The following is a 15,967-nucleotide window of genomic DNA, read 5'->3' as shown; positions in this document are numbered from 1 at the left end:
ATCCTTGTTCATGCATTCTGTGGAAGGACAATGAAGCAAAAAGAGAAGATTTATGTATTTTTAGATGTACGCATTTCTTTTGATTCTAGTTACGTTGCCCAAGCCCCGTCTCACCATTCAAACTGGAAGAACAGCAACTAAGGGTCAGTCTGTCCAGATGAGCTGCTCCATCTCCACTCAGTACCTGGGTGGCACCTTCACCCTACAGCAGCTCTCTGGCTCATACAGAGAGACAAAGGCAGCCTCGGGATCCTCTGCTGATTTCACCATCCGTCAGGTGGACTTTGTCCATGAAGGATCCTACTACTGCCAGTACCAGACACGAGTTTCTGGACGCAACTTCAACTCTTCTCACAGTGATTCTGTCAGCTTCTCTGTAGTTGGTGAGATACTTCATTTGACTATTGTTTTTTATATCATTCTTTACATTCTGTATCCCAGGACATATCGTCGCTCTAGGATTATAAGGTTCTATCTGACATTTTGGTCGAAATTGAGTTATTGCCACAGTCATATTTTAGTAACACTGCTTTACATCCTAGAATATGTTTTTTAACGTTTTATGCATTTTTCACCGTTTAATCCTCAGAACCAGAAGGTTCTATCTGCAAAACCGCACTTCAACTTAGAATTATAGGGTTCTATCTGACGCAATTGAACGTAGCAGCTTTGCAAAGCGGCTAATCAGCTGCTTTTTCGTTTGTTATGATACCAACGCATGTCTCCAGTCTCAGTGCTACCATTGCCTCGCAAAATGTTGCAAATATGAGCTTCTGTTTGCCATTCAAAGCAAGGATGGCGACTCCAATGCACCCCCGCTTATTTAATCAGCAAAAGGCGGAGCTATGCACCAAGTTGGACAGATCTTGCAACTTACGGTGACACTGATGTAGCCCACGTTAGAAAGTTGAAGTCGAAACACATTCAATTAGCTGTGCTTACGTGAGGCAACATTCGGTTTTGCGTTGCGTTGGGTCAGAATTGCTCAAAAAGTAGCCAGTAGTATTATGGACATGACCAAACTAGCTATCAATATTAGGCCTACCTTATCACGCGATGAGATGCTATCTCAGTCGATTTTACTGAGCCAAGCAGTCCGTATTTATATGGAAAGGTATAATGACGGTAAACGTTACGCACGTGTTGTAGACTTGCAGTGTTTGTATTTGACCAAGTGCTCGCTGGTTGCGCATGGCGTACCAGCATGGTATTATCTAACTATTTAAAATACTATGGCTTTGGGTCACTAATTATTATTATTTTTACACTTTTTGGTTCCCACTGCAATAATGGGACAAACGTTAAAATAAAATCTCTCTATCTAGCTAGCTCTATCTAATCTTGCCATGGCTTTCCCAGGTGCCATCTGTGGAACAGGTGCTGCACATATCCTATTAGACCTTTACTTTTTGGTAAATTTAAGCTGATGTTAAGATTTTTTTAGTGGCTATTAGCATATTAGGCCTATTTATTAAGATAGTGTTGTGGGCTCAATGATAGATTACACCGACCCACCTAGGCCAAGTGACCCAAGAACCAAGGGGGCCCTAAAGCTCATCATCCACTTTTAAAACATTGTGCATATCATTATTCATTCCCTGAATGTGAAAAGCAGGTACCTGTTGTAATTTATTATATGGAGCCCTGGAATAGTCTAACAAGTACACTTTTACTACAGTAAATGCAATATGTCAGACATACCTCCATACTATACAAAAACATTGACTGTAATGCACATTTGAATTGTATTGCAGTGCTGACAGATCTGTACCTGGTATATATTTTACAGTACATTACACAACATTAGGCCCTCATCCAAAGGGACTTACAGTACAGGGTATTTGTACAGGGTATTGGCTATAGTCCCTGGAGAAGTAAGGGGTTAGGTTTCTTGCTCAAGGACATCTCAGCCAGGGAGTGAGATGGTGGGATTTGAACCTGTAACAATTAGTCTCCTTAACCACTTGGCCAGGGGTGGAGAAACTTTTGCATCTGTACTATGAACACAAATCAGGATTTCCCCCTGCACTTGAGGCCTATATTGAAGGCGGCCACCTTCACAACAGACCCCACCTTCACTAGGTCCCCTGAAAATGCAACTTAATTGTATTGCAAATGTAATTCCTAAGAATACTTTACAAAATATATCATATTTCATGTGAAGCTGCATAACATTAAAAGTATATCGGGCCCGGATAAGATGATTACAGCCCTTGGGACATAGGTTCTCCACCACACTGGGCCATGGGCCATTCTGATATTGTGTTAAAATTTGACTTTTTTCCCCCTCATTTTCTTGGGGGGCAAGTCCCTGAACCCCTAATAACCAAGGGTTTCTAATATCTAGGTTAAACTCTATCTAACTACGGGTATTGTATAAATACATACAATATATACATATATATATAGGCCTTCAGTGGCCTGAAATCTCCAAATGCCAATTAATATTCTTTAAATAGTGTTGTTACAACCATTGTATTAGTAATCTATGAGTTTTGTTCAGAAATCATTGTTAATTTCTATGTTTTGGTAGATAGAACCCTATAATTCTAAAAACATTTTGCGGTAAGGTTCTATCTGCATTCTACCTGTTTAAAAAACACCACTTCCCAATGTTCAATGATTTAAATATTTCAGATTTAGAGTTCATTTAAGGTGTCTTTAACTCTAGTGTATCAAATTAACATTTTCCATATGCCAATTATGATCTACAGACTGCCCCAATTATACAGTGCAAAATCGCATCTTACAGCAATACATACAGTGGCCTGCAATCTCCAAATACCACTTAATTTTCTTTAAACAGTGTTGTTACAACTATTTTATTAGTAATCTATGAGTTTTGTTCAGAAATTATTGTTAATTCTGATGTTTTGGTAGATAGAACCTTATAATCCTAAAAACATTTTGCGATTTCAGTGCAATAAGGTTCTATCTACATTTTACCTGTTTTAAAAAACACCACTTCCAAATGTTCGATGATTTTAATATTTCAGATTTAGAGTTCATTGAAGGTGTCTTTGAGTCTAGTGTATCAAACAAACCTATTCCATATGCCACTTCTGATCTGCAGAGTGCAAAATCTTTAAACCTCAATATCTTAGAACTGGTCAAAAGTCAGATAGAACCCTATAATCCTAAGGCGACGANATCTCTATTCAATATCTATGTTGATGACTATCAATGTTCATCTGTAATCTATATTTTTTGTCAGCCAACAAATGTCAGAAAAAGCCCTAATCTTTGAGCCTATTGTTTTGAATCTCAGAACAATAATATGGCTTTACATAGGTATCGGTTGCTGTTCTGTGGACTTCATCAGGCACATCTACCAATTTCTGTTGAATCAAGTGTGTTCAGCAAAACATCCTTGTTCATGCATTCTGTGGAAGGACAATGAAGCAAAAAGAGAAGATTTATGTATTTTTAGATGTACGCATTTCTTTTGATTCTAGTTACGTTGCCCAAGCCCCGTCTCACCCTTCAAACTGGAAGAACAGCAACTAAGGGTCAGTCTGTCCAGATGAGCTGCTCCATCTCCACTCAGTACCTGGGTGGCACCTTCACCCTACAACAGCTCTCTGGCTCATACAGAGAGACAAAGGCAGCCTCAGGATCCTCTGCTGATTTCACCATCCGTCAGGTGGACTTTGTCCATGAAGGATCCTACTACTGCCAGTACCAGACACGAGTTTCTGGACGCAACTTCAACTCTTCTCACAGTGACTCTGTCAGCTTCTCTGTAGTTGGTGAGATACTTCACTTGACTATTGTTTTTTTTATATAATATTTCACATACTGTGTTCCAGGACATATCTCTATTCAATATCTATGTTGATGACTATCAATGTTCATCTGTAATCTATATTTTTTGTCAGCCAACAAATGTCAGAAAAAGCCCTAATCTTTGAGCATATTGTTTTGAATGCCAGCACAATAACATGGCTTTACATAGGTATCGGTTGCTGTTCTGTGGACTTAATCAGGCACATCTACCAATTACTGTTGAATCAAGTGTGTTCAGCAAAACATCCTTGTTCATGCATTCTGTGGAAGGACAACAAAGCAAAAAAAGAGAAGATTTATCTATTTATAGATGTCCACATTTCTTCTGATTCTAGTTACATTGCCCAAGCCCCATCTCACCCTTCAAACTGGAAGAACGGCAACTAAGGGTCAGTCTGTCCAGATGAGCTGCTCCATCTCCACTCAGTACCTGGGTGGCACCTTCACCCTACAGCAGCTCTCTGGCTCATACAGAGAGACAAAGGCAGCCTCAGGATCCTCTGCTGATTTCACCATCCGTCAGGTGGACTTTGTCCATGAAGGATCCTACTACTGCCAGTACCAAACACGAGTTTCTGGACGTAATTTCAACTCTTCTCACAGTGATTCTATCAGCTACTCTGTAGTTGGTGAGATACTTCATTTGACTGTTTGTTTTTATATAATATTTCACATACTGTGTTCCAGGACATATCTCTATTCAATATCTATGTTGATGACTATCAATGTTCATCTGTAATCTATATTTTTTGTCAGCCAACAAATGTCAGAAAAAGCCCTAATCTTTGAGCCTATTGTTTTGAATCTCAGCACAATAATATGGCTTTACATAGGTATCGGTTGCTGTTCTGTGGACTTTCTTTGGCACATCTACCAATTTCTGTTGAATTAAGTGTGTTCAGCAAAACATCCTTGTCCATGCATTCTGTGGAAGGACAATAAAGCAAAAAGAGAAGATTTATGTATTTAGAGATGTACACATTTCTTTCGATTCTAGTTTCGTTGCCCAAGCCCCGTCTCACCCTTCAAACTGGAAGAACAGCAACTAAGGGTCAGTCTGTCCAGATGAGCTGCTCCATCTCCACTCAGTACCTGGGTGGCACCTTCACCCTACAGCAGCTCTCTGGCTCATACAGAGAGACAAAGGCAGCCTCAGGATCCTCTGCTGATTTCACCATCCGTCAGGTGGACTTTGTCCATGAAGGATCCTACTACTGCCAGTACCAAACACGAGTTTCCGGTCGCAACTTCAACTCTTCTCACAGTGATTCTGTCAGCTTCTCTGTAGTTGGTGAGATACTTCATTTGACTATTGTTTTTTATATCATTCTTTACATTCTGTATCCCAGGACATATCTCTATTCAATATCTATGTTGATGACTATCAATGTTCATCTGTAATCTATATTTTTTGTCAGCCAACAAATGTCAGAAAAAGCCCTAATCTTTGAGCCTATTGTTTTGAATCTCAGAACAATAATATGGCTTTACATAGGTATCGGTTGCTGTTCTGTGGACTTAATCAGGCACATCTACCAATTACTGTTGAATCAAGTGTGTTCAGCAAAACATCCTTGTTCATGCATTCTGTGGAAGGACAACAAAGCAAAAAAAGAGAAGATTTATCTATTTATAGATGGACACATTTCTTATGATTCTAGTGACATTGCCCAAGCCCCGTCTCACCCTTCAAACTGGAAGAACAGCAACTAAGGGTCAGTCTGTCCAGATGAGCTGCTCCATCTCCACTCAGTACCTGGGTGGCACCTTCACCCTACAGCAGCTCTCTGGCTCATACAGAGAGACAAAGGCAGCCTCAGGATCCTCTGCTGATTTCACCATCCGTCAGGTGGACTTTGTCCATGAAGGATCCTACTACTGCCAGTACCAGACACGAGTGTCTGGACGCAACTTCAACTCTTCTCAGAGTGACTCTATCAGCTTCTCTGTAGTTGGTGAGATACTTCATTTGCCCATTTGTTTTTATATAATGTTTTATGTTCTATACACAGTGACATATCTGTATTCAATATTTACCTTGATGTTCATCAATGTTCATCTGTAATCTTTATTGTTTGTCAGCCAACAAATGTCAAAAAAGCCATAATCTTTGAGCGTATTGTTTTGAATCTCAGCACAATTATATGGATTGACATAAGCATCGGTTGTTTTTCTGTGGACTTCATCCGGCACATCTACCAATTTCTGTTGAATCAAGTGTGTTCAGCTTGGCCATGCATTCTGTGGAAGGACAATAAAGCAAAAAGAGAAGATTTATGTATTTTTAGATGTACGCATTTCTTATTATTCTAGTTACGTTGCCCAAGCCCCGTCTCACCCTTCAAACTGGAAGAACAGCAACTAAGGGTCAGTCTGTCCAGATGAGCTGCTCCATCTCCACTCAGTACCTGGGTGGCACATTCACCCTACAGCAGCTCTCTGGCTCATACAGAGAGACAAAGGCAGTCTCAGGATCCTCTGCTGATTTCACCATCCCTCAGGTGGACTTTGTACATGAAGGCTCCTACGACTGCCAGTATCAGACACGAGTTTCTGGACGCAACTTCAACTCGTCTCGCAGTGATTCTGTCAGCCTCTCTGTAGTAGGTGAGATATTGACTTTGCATGTTGTATTTTTATGTCCTACTTTACCGTCTGTATGCAAGCAGAGACCAATCAGAGCAACACTGACCAATTCACATCAACAGTGACTAAACCGCCCAGACGATTCAAAAGGGAGAGAAAAAACTCTGTTCTGATTGGGGGATACCTTTGTCATCTTTTTGTGTCTGACCTCCAATCTTGTGGCACTAGACCATGCAATGTTCTGCTTTTAGGCTGCTTGGCCTGGTTTACTAAGCTAAGGGCTACCAAACTTACATGTACAGTAATATCTACCAAGATGTTTCACAGTGTTCTTCTTTGATTCATACCTTGGAGTCAATCAGCAAGTTTGTCATGTGCATCTGTAGCACTCGCAACAACACTTTACTTTAGGAGGAACACAATTCCTGTTACATCAGTGTTTCTAGCAGATGACCCAACCTACAGGCAGTGAGGAAGAACAATCATGGAAAAGAAAAAAGTGCTCTCAAAATCTGCATGTTCTGATAATCTCATTTCTTTTGATTCTAGTTACGTTGCCCAAGCCCCGTCTCACCCTTCAAACTGGAAGAACAGCAACTAAGGGTCAGTCTGTCCAGATGAGCTGCTCCATCTCCACTCAGTACCTGGGTGGCACATTCACCCTACAGCAGCTCTCTGGCTCATACAGGGAGACAAAGGCAGCCTCAGGATCCTCTGCTGATTTCACCATCCGTCAGGTGGACTTTGTCCATGAAGGATCCTACTACTGCCAGTACCAAACACGAGTGTCTGGACGCAACTTCAACTCTTCTCACAGTGACTCTGTCAGTTTTTCTGTAGTTGGTAAGACAAGGACTTTGCATTTTACATTTAAAGTTTCGTTTTTCATGTTATTAAAAACACATGTTCAAGATTTTTTTGGAACAATACAATATTGTACAAATTGATTATGTAATTTGTCGTTGTTTCCAGTTGTACTTCCGAAACCACTCCTAACACTTCAAAGTGGAGAAATGGCAACTAAGGGTCAGTCTGTCCAGATGACCTGCTCCATCTCCACTCAGTACCTGGGTGGCACCTTCACCCTAGATAATCTCTCTGACTCATACAGTGAGAGAAAGGCAGCCTCAGGATCCTCTGCTGATTTCACCATCCGTCAGGTGGACTTTGCCCATGAAGCATCCTACTACTGCCAGTACCAAACACGAGTTTCTGGACGCAACTTCAACTCTTCTCAGAGTGACTCTGTCAGCTTCTCTGTAGTTGGTGAGATACTTCATTTGCCCATTTGTTTTTATATGTTTTATATTCTATACACCGTGACATATCTCTATTCAAAATCTACCTTGATGTTCATCAATGTTCATCTGTAATCTTTATTGTTTGTCAGCCAACAAATGTCAAAAAAGTCATAATCTTTGAGCCTATTGTTTTGAATCTCAGCACAATAATATGGCTTTACATAGGTATCGATTGCTGTTCTGTGGACTTCATCCGGCACATCTACCAATTTCTGTTGAATCAAGTGTGTTCAGCTTGGTCATGCATTCTGTGGAAGGACAATAAAGCAAAAAAGAGAAGATTTATGTATTTTTAGATGTACGCATTTCTTATGATTCTAGTTACGTTGCCCAAGCCTGGTCTCACCCTTCAAACTGGAAGAACAGCAACTAAGGGTCAGTCTGTCCAGATGAGCTGCTCCATCTCCACTCAGTACCTGGGTGGCACCTTCACCCTACAGCAGCTCTCTGGCTCATACAGAGAGACAAAGGCAGCCTCAGGATCCTCTGCTGATTTCACCATCCATCAGGTGGACTTTGTCCATGAAGGATCCTACTACTGCCAGTACCAAACACGAGTTTCTGGACGTAACTTCAACTCTTCTCACAGTGATTCTGTCAGCCTCTCTGTAGTAGGTGAGATATTGACTTTGCATGTTGTATTTTTATGTCCTACTTTACCGTCTGTATGCAAGCAGAGACCAATCAGAGCAACAGTGACTAACCCGCCCAGACGATTCAAAAGAGAGAGAAAAAAAAGCTCTGTTCTAATTGGAGGATACCTTTGTCGTCTTTTTGTGTCTGACCTCCAATCTTGTTTCAGTAGACCATGCACTGTTCTGTTGTTAGGCTGCTTCGCCTGGTTTACTAAGCTAAGGGCTACCAAATTTACATGTACAGTAATATCTACCAAGATGTTTAACAGTGTTCTTCTGTGATTCATACCTTGGAGTCAAGTAGCAAGTTTGTCATGTGCTTCTGTAGCAGTCACACCAACACTTTACTTCAGGAGGAACACAATTCCTGTTACATCAGTGTTTCCAGCAGATCACCAACCTTCAGGCACAGTGAGGAAGAACAATCATGGAAAAGAAAAAAGTGCTCTCAAAATCTGCATGTTCTGATAATCTCATTTCTTTTGATTCTAGTGACATTGCCCAAGCCCCGTCTCACACTTCAAACTGGAAGAACAGCAACTAAGGGTCAGTCTGTCCAGATGAGCTGCTCCATCTCCACTCAGTACCTGGGTGGCACCTTCACCCTACAGCAGCTCTCTGGCTCATACAGAGAGACAAAGGCAGCCTCAGGATCCTCTGCTGATTTCACCATCCGTCAGGTGGACTTTGTCCATGAAGGATCCTACTACTGCCAGTACCAGACACGAGTTTCTGGACGCAACTTCAACTCTTCTCACAGTGATTCTGTCAGCTTCTCTGTAGTTGGTGAGATACTTCATTTGACTAATGTTTTTTATATAATTCTTTACATTCTGTATCCCAGGACATATCTCTATTCAATATCTATGTTGATGACTATCAATGTTCATCTGTAATCTATATTTTTTGTCAGCCAACAAATGTCAGAAAAAGCCCCAATCTTTGAGCCCATTGTTTTGAATCTCAGCACAATTATACGGATTTACATAGTTATCGGTTGCTGTTCTGATGACTTCCTTTGGCACATCTACCAATTTCTGTTGAATTAAGTGTGTTCAGCAAAACATCCTTGTCCATGCATTCTGTGGAAGGACAATAAAGCAAAAAAGAGAAGATTTATGTATTTATAGATGGACACATTTCTTTTAATTCTAGTGACATTGCCCAAGCCCCGCCTCACCCTTCAAACTGGAAGAACAGCAACTGAGGGTCAGTCTGTACAGATGAGCTGCTCCATCTCCACTCAGTACCTGGGTGGCACATTCACCCTACAGCAGCTCTCTGGCTCATACAGAGAGACAAAGGCAGCCTCAGGATCCTCTGCTGATTTCACCATCCGTCAGGTGGACTTTGCCCATGAAGCATCCTACTACTGCCAGTATGAAACACTAGTTTCTGGACGTAACTTTTGCTCTTCTCTCAGTGATTTTGTCAGATTCTCTGTAGTTGGTGAGATACTTCATTTGCCCATTTGTTTTTATATAATATATCATATACTGTGTTCCAGGACATATCTCTATTCAATATCTATGTTGATGACTATCAATGTTCATCTGTAATCTTTATTGTTTGTCAGCCAGCAAGTGTAAGAAAAAGCCCTCATCTTTGAACCTATTGTTTTGAATCTCAGCATAATAATATGGATTTACATACGTAGGTATCGGTTGCTGTTCTGTGGACTTCCTTTGGCACATCTAGCAATTTCTGTTGAATTAAGTGTGTTCAGCAAAACATCCTTGTCCATGCATTCTGTGGAAGGACAACAAAGCAAAAAGAGAAGATTTATGTATTTTTAGATGTACGCATTTCTTATGATTCTAGTTTCGTTGCCCAAGCCCCGTCTCAACCTTCAAACTGGAAGAACAGCAACTAAGGGTCAGTCTGTCCAGATGAGCTGCTCCATCTCCACTCAGTACCTGGGTGGCACCTTCACCCTACAACAGCTCTCTGGCTCATACAGAGAGACAAAGGCAGCCTCAGGATCCGCTGCTGATTTCACCATCCGTCAGGTGGACTTTGTCCATGAAGGATCCTACTACTGCTAGTACCAAACACGAATGTCTGGACGTAACTTCACCTCTTCTCACAGTGACTCTGTCAGTTTTTCTGTAATTGGTAAGAAGCCGGAATGTAGAGTAGAAACCTTTAAAAAAAAACACAATATCTGGTTATGTTATAAATCATAGGAAATAATGCATTGCACTGGCACTGAAAATATATTTGACTGTGATGTTATTGCCTACTATGGGTTATCTTTCCCAGTTACCCTGCCAAAACCACGCCTGTCCCTTCAAACTGGAAAAGATCCTGCTTTGGGTGAACCTCTCCAGATGAGCTGCTCCATCTCCACTCAGTACCTGGGTGGCAACTTCACCCTACAACAGCTCTCTGGCTCATACAGAGAGACAAAGGCAGCCTCAGGATCCTCTGCTGATTTCACCATCCGTCAGGTGGACTTTGTCCATGAAGGATCCTACTACTGCCAGTACCAAACACGAGTTTCCGGTCGTGACTTCACCTCATCTCACAGTGATTCAGTCACCTTCTCTGTAGATGGTGAGAAAGTGTCAAGGCCTGGGATTCAACGTGTTAAAGGATTTATCTGGAGTTGGAGCAAGTTTGGCTCATGAATGATATGTTTTGAGAAAGTTTGATAATACCACGTTGGCCACGGCAGCTATGCATATGATTGATTCGGGGCATGATAGATTGGCGGTTACACCACATTTTTAAGAATACATATGAAGAGACAGGGACACTTGGTTTGGGTTTGGAGACCCTCAACTTACTACGAGGTAAGTATGATGTTGTTTTGAACTGAGCAAGACTTTTACATTTTGTGTTTTTGAAATGCTGTGTAACTGCCAATCTATCGTGCCTCTAATCAATCATATGCATAGCTGCCGTGGCTAACGAGGCTAACGTGGTATTATCAAACTCTCTCAAAACATATCCTTTTGCTGTAATTCTGCTCTTAAGTGGCTGTTTTTCACCCCAACCATTCTAAAATGTGTCAAACTTGCTCCACCTCCAGATAAATCCTTTAAGAAAAACTTACAATTTCTTAAGGTACATCGGGTATATGGTAATCTACATCAGTGGATCTTAACGGGAGTCTGGTCTTGGGAGCCACAATTTTCATCAGTCATTACGTTGTGACACAAAATTGTGTTGTCCCATCAGAATCTTCAAATAAGTAAAACAAAAAATGTCTCCATGCATTTGATGATACTAGTTAGACAATCCAGCTGACTGGGGATAGGAAAATAATTGAAAGTGTTCTGGGTGATTGGGTCTCCCATTACAGAGAGTAGAGAATGGCTCAGATGTGTGCAAATGCTACATGTCTTATTTGTCCACTGTCCAGCCTTACACAGTTCTACCATGAAAGACTCGATAGACCAAAAGAAGTTTAAGAGATTTATTGAAACACTGAAGTATGCAGTAGTGATTGTCTTTGGCGGAGGCCCCCGCCTGCTTAGAATAATTCAGATGAAGAGGGCGCATATCCTGCCGATGGATAAGGCAGGGGCGAGAGCCTACCCCCCTTCACAGGACGGGGACCAACTGGTGACGGTGGCTGGAGGTGGTGGCATTCACAGCAGATTAACGAGAGGACCATCGACCTGGGACCGTGAAGATTAGGGCAGATGCTCTCAGCATCCTTGTGGTGGCAAGGCTGAAGGAAAGATGCCGAACTGCGTCGAAAGCAGGGACACCTTGCAGATTCTCCGCATGGGACGAGGATGGGCCAGCAATGGAGGTTGAAGGGGAGGTGGTGGGAGCGTTGACACCAGCGTACTCTAGTCAGCAGAAGGGCAGAGATAGACAGAGGGTTTATAAATGAGTGGGCAGGCTTCCTATTGGCTGTAGGCAAATGAATGAGAATGCAAGGGAGAGGGTGTGCCTAAGAACAAGAACAGTGATTGGTTGGTTAATTTAAGGGAATAATTGAGCTGAATACCGTCTCATCTTCCTGGCAGAACTTAACGCCTTAGCTTACATTTCTTTTCGAGATTTTGTTATAGGACTACACTTCTAATATTTATGTTGTTTTGCTTTAAAAATTCCATCGTGCAAAAATAACAGATCTTTTTGGTCAGACTGTATGATAGGATAGTGATCAAAAAAAAATTTCTTAAAATAATTGTACTGCAAATCAGTTAATACTAGTGCAGAGCCCGTTGGGCCTATTTGCCCGGGTTGTGTTTTGTAATTTAGGCCTATCTAAAAACTGGGGGCATCCCTGCGCTGTCCTAATGTGCTCCTTAAAAGACATGAAGACATGTTGCATAAGTAGAATAACTGTATTTTTTTCATGTAAGCAGATAGATAGATAGATAGATAGATAGCCGGTGCAGCAGGACCTTTTATACTCGCTGGGACGTGACGTCATCACACCCTGTCTAGTTTCGTTCTGGTTTAAACAAAACTGCTGTCTTTAACATTGTGACGTCGCGAAAAAGAGGTAAGATTTCTGTCAGGGGATTCAATGTTGGGTGCACTGCTGATTCCATGACAATGTTCATATCTTCACTATTTTATGTCCAAACGGCGTGAAACTTTGCGCTGCAATCCACGGTACCACTGCCATGTCACCTTCCAAGTTTGAGATGTTTTAGTGCAGTTCTGCGGGAGTTACGCAGGTCACAGAGACACAGATACAGTAGAACTTTCTTGAATTATTAGATAGATGCATCAGCATTTGCACTGTACGGTATAGTTACAAAATATAAAATATGTCTATCAACTAGGGGAAAGAAGTATTAGCCATGTATCAGTCTTTCTTCGACACCACAGTCAATACCGCACACACACACCACAGTCAATTCAATACTACATCTTTTTTCAATTTTGTGACTGACAAAGAATGGCTGAATAAATACATTTTTTACATCACTGCTCACATCACCCACCCAGGACCTCTCAGTGACCCACTTTTGAGTCCCAACCCACCAGTTAAGAAACACTGATCTACATGTCTGTATATTATCTGCCATTTTTGTGGTGTCCGCCTGCATGCTTGTCTGTCTGTTGATTGAGACCACAAGAACGGGAGACTTGTGACTTAATTAATTAATTAATTAGAAAATCCTACCTAGTGATCCTTTAAAAATCCGAGATTTTTCTCATCCTCCAGTGCCCCTGCCACAGCCCGCCATCTCTGTCAGTGGCCCAGATGGAGAGCTTCCATGGGGTAGACATGGCCCAGAGGCCCCCCGGGATCAAAGCTTCTCCATCGTCTGCTCCATCCAGTCACAGTACCCAGGAGGCTCTTTCCACCTCGTCTCTGATGGCTCTGATGAGATCCGGACTGAGCTGGCTGTCAATAACTCGGCCTCTTTCTTCTTTCCTGCGGCTGACTTCACCCACGAGGCAAACTACAGCTGCCTCTATGAGGTTACTTTGACAGGTCGTCTCTTCACCTCAACAAGAACAGATGAACTTAGCATGTCTGTACGAGGTAGAACAATACATATTAATAGAAAGCAGGATAGAATACTTTAAAGATTTCTAGCATATACCGTATGCCTTATAGTACGTACAATAACATTGAAGCATGCCACTCATACATGTTGCACTGAGTGCATGCTTAAATTTCATACATGTTGCACCGAGTGCATGCTTAAATTTCATACATGTCATCTGAGTGTACATGTAGGTTGAAATTAGACATTGATTTGCGTCTATCCACTTTTATTATTTTACTCGTTTAATTTCAGTTTATATAGGCCTAATGTTTTTTTTTCTCTTAGAGCTGACTTGGATGGAATGGATACACACCTCTGTCACCTCTGCACACCCTATTGTCTTCTACTGTGGAGCAATACTTGGACTGATGCTATTGCTGGTTCCCATCGCAGTGTGTATACTGCGGAAGATGAATAGAGGCCAGGAATATGTGGTGAACGACGAGTACTGTAAGTGAACTTGTGTTATAGACCCTTGTGGCTGTCAAAGTTAATTATTATTAATAATAGAACTGACAAGATAATATTTATTTTATTTTCCTTCTTAACCATAGGGGCTATGACAACATATGACGCCTCCTTCAATGTCACCGAAAATCTGTGAAGAATTGAAGATTTCACATGACATGAATGCATTTTTCATTTTAATTTTTCATTTTTCAATGCAATGCAGTTTTTTTATCAATTGCTATCCTGACTGATGACTCACCAGTCATCCTTCTATAAAATGAATGTATTAGTAGATTAGTGTGTGATTAGTGTGTGTGTTTAGAGTGTATGATTTGCATTCGCACAGCCTTAGTATGTACCACATCTCCAGATTATGATTAAACCGGTTGCATTTTAACAAGACATTCTCGCCCTTTTCAAGTGGTCAATTTATGTTACACACCTATTCTTCACTCAAATTACATAGAGATAGCTCAGGCCAGATGATTTAAGAGATTATCTTGTGAGATTACAGGAAATGTGATCTTATCCTCTGTAATTATTATGTTGAATTACAATTTGTTGTGGCACTTTTCTTTTTCTAATGAAAAATTAAGTTTAATTAGAGACTTTGTAACTGATTTATCTCAATCGCTTAATAGTATATTCCCCAAAAAGCAAACTTTTTCATGTGAAGGTGTCGGATAGGAACTGTAGGCTCTCTGTGGTGAAATGTTGTCTCCAGTGTGTACAGATGGTGTAACTTCAATCTGCTCATTACCGTGCCGGGCCGCGACATCGTACCGTGATCATTACACCCTGTGGCCATTCGGAATGCGGGGGGCAGTATAGCACTGCTTTTGCAGAGCAGCGTCTGCCTGTGCTTGTAGGCTACGTCTGTCTGTGCTCCCGTGATTGTCCATCCTCCAGTTTTAGTAGTAGTAGAAATACAGTCAGCAAATTGCATGTTTTATTTAGCATTGGGCATTTGATAGGGCATTTGATAATAACACAAGTGTGAGCCCTAAACAAGACCACCATGTGAATTTAAACTCGACTTTTTTCTGTCTTGCATTCACCGTCTCCCAATCCGTCCCTAACTTATTTCGGCACTATTCAAGCCAGGAACGGGTATCCTCGGGATACAGAGTTTGCATACCTACTACAATTTGAACCGGTAAAGACAATTAAAACCGAGTCAATCAGACAGGAACACCATTGTAATTAGGCTAAGTGTGTCCCGTGACGCCAGCATGAGAGAGATCAAATTTTAAATTTGGCGACGACATTCTGTCTTCAAAACTGGCATCGGCCGCTTCCAATTTAGGACCATAGGCCTATTCAACCGTTTCCACAACCTCACTGATCACAGTTGCTTCATCTCTAATGCCAGGGCTAAGAATAACGAAAATAGCAAAACAGAGTAGGCTAATAAACCGTAATGGAGAGACTGAGGAGACATGAAATCAAGCGGCGGAGTTCGGACCATTTTTAGTGGACCGATGTCGCTTGCTTTGTGTAGCCCTATCAAGCAAGCCTGTCTGTCTCATTTGTGCGATGAGCACACAAACACAAATTGAACCACTCGTATAGTGTGAGTCAAACAGACATGAACAACATTGTAGCCTAATGAAGTAGTGCCCCGTCATGTCAGCATGAGAGAGGTGATTTTACATTTGTCGACGACATTCCGTCTTTAAAACTGGCGCATGCCGCTTCCCCTATTGCAGGCTATTAACCTGATCTACACTGTCGTTAC

At 41.5% G+C, this 15,967-nt stretch overlaps 1 protein-coding gene across 1 annotated transcript; it reads left to right on the top strand.

The window, feature by feature from the left end:
* Window positions 1-10,719: 10,719 nt before the first annotated feature.
* On the top strand, window positions 10,720-14,582 carry LOC134444580 (uncharacterized; the record flags this gene model as incomplete). Its single annotated transcript, XM_063193845.1, has 4 exons — window positions 10,720-10,864; window positions 13,449-13,772; window positions 14,065-14,229; window positions 14,334-14,582. Coding segments are annotated over 4 exons (684 nt in total), but the record flags the coding sequence as incomplete, so codon positions are not given.
* Between the last annotated feature and the right edge of the window lie 1,385 nt (window positions 14,583-15,967).

The sequence above is a fragment of the Engraulis encrasicolus genome, unplaced genomic scaffold (assembly GCF_034702125.1).
Source record: "Engraulis encrasicolus isolate BLACKSEA-1 unplaced genomic scaffold, IST_EnEncr_1.0 scaffold_601_np1212, whole genome shotgun sequence".
NCBI classification, from domain to species: Eukaryota; Metazoa; Chordata; class Actinopteri; order Clupeiformes; family Engraulidae; genus Engraulis; species Engraulis encrasicolus.
This window is presented reverse-complemented; position numbering and strand designations above follow the sequence as displayed.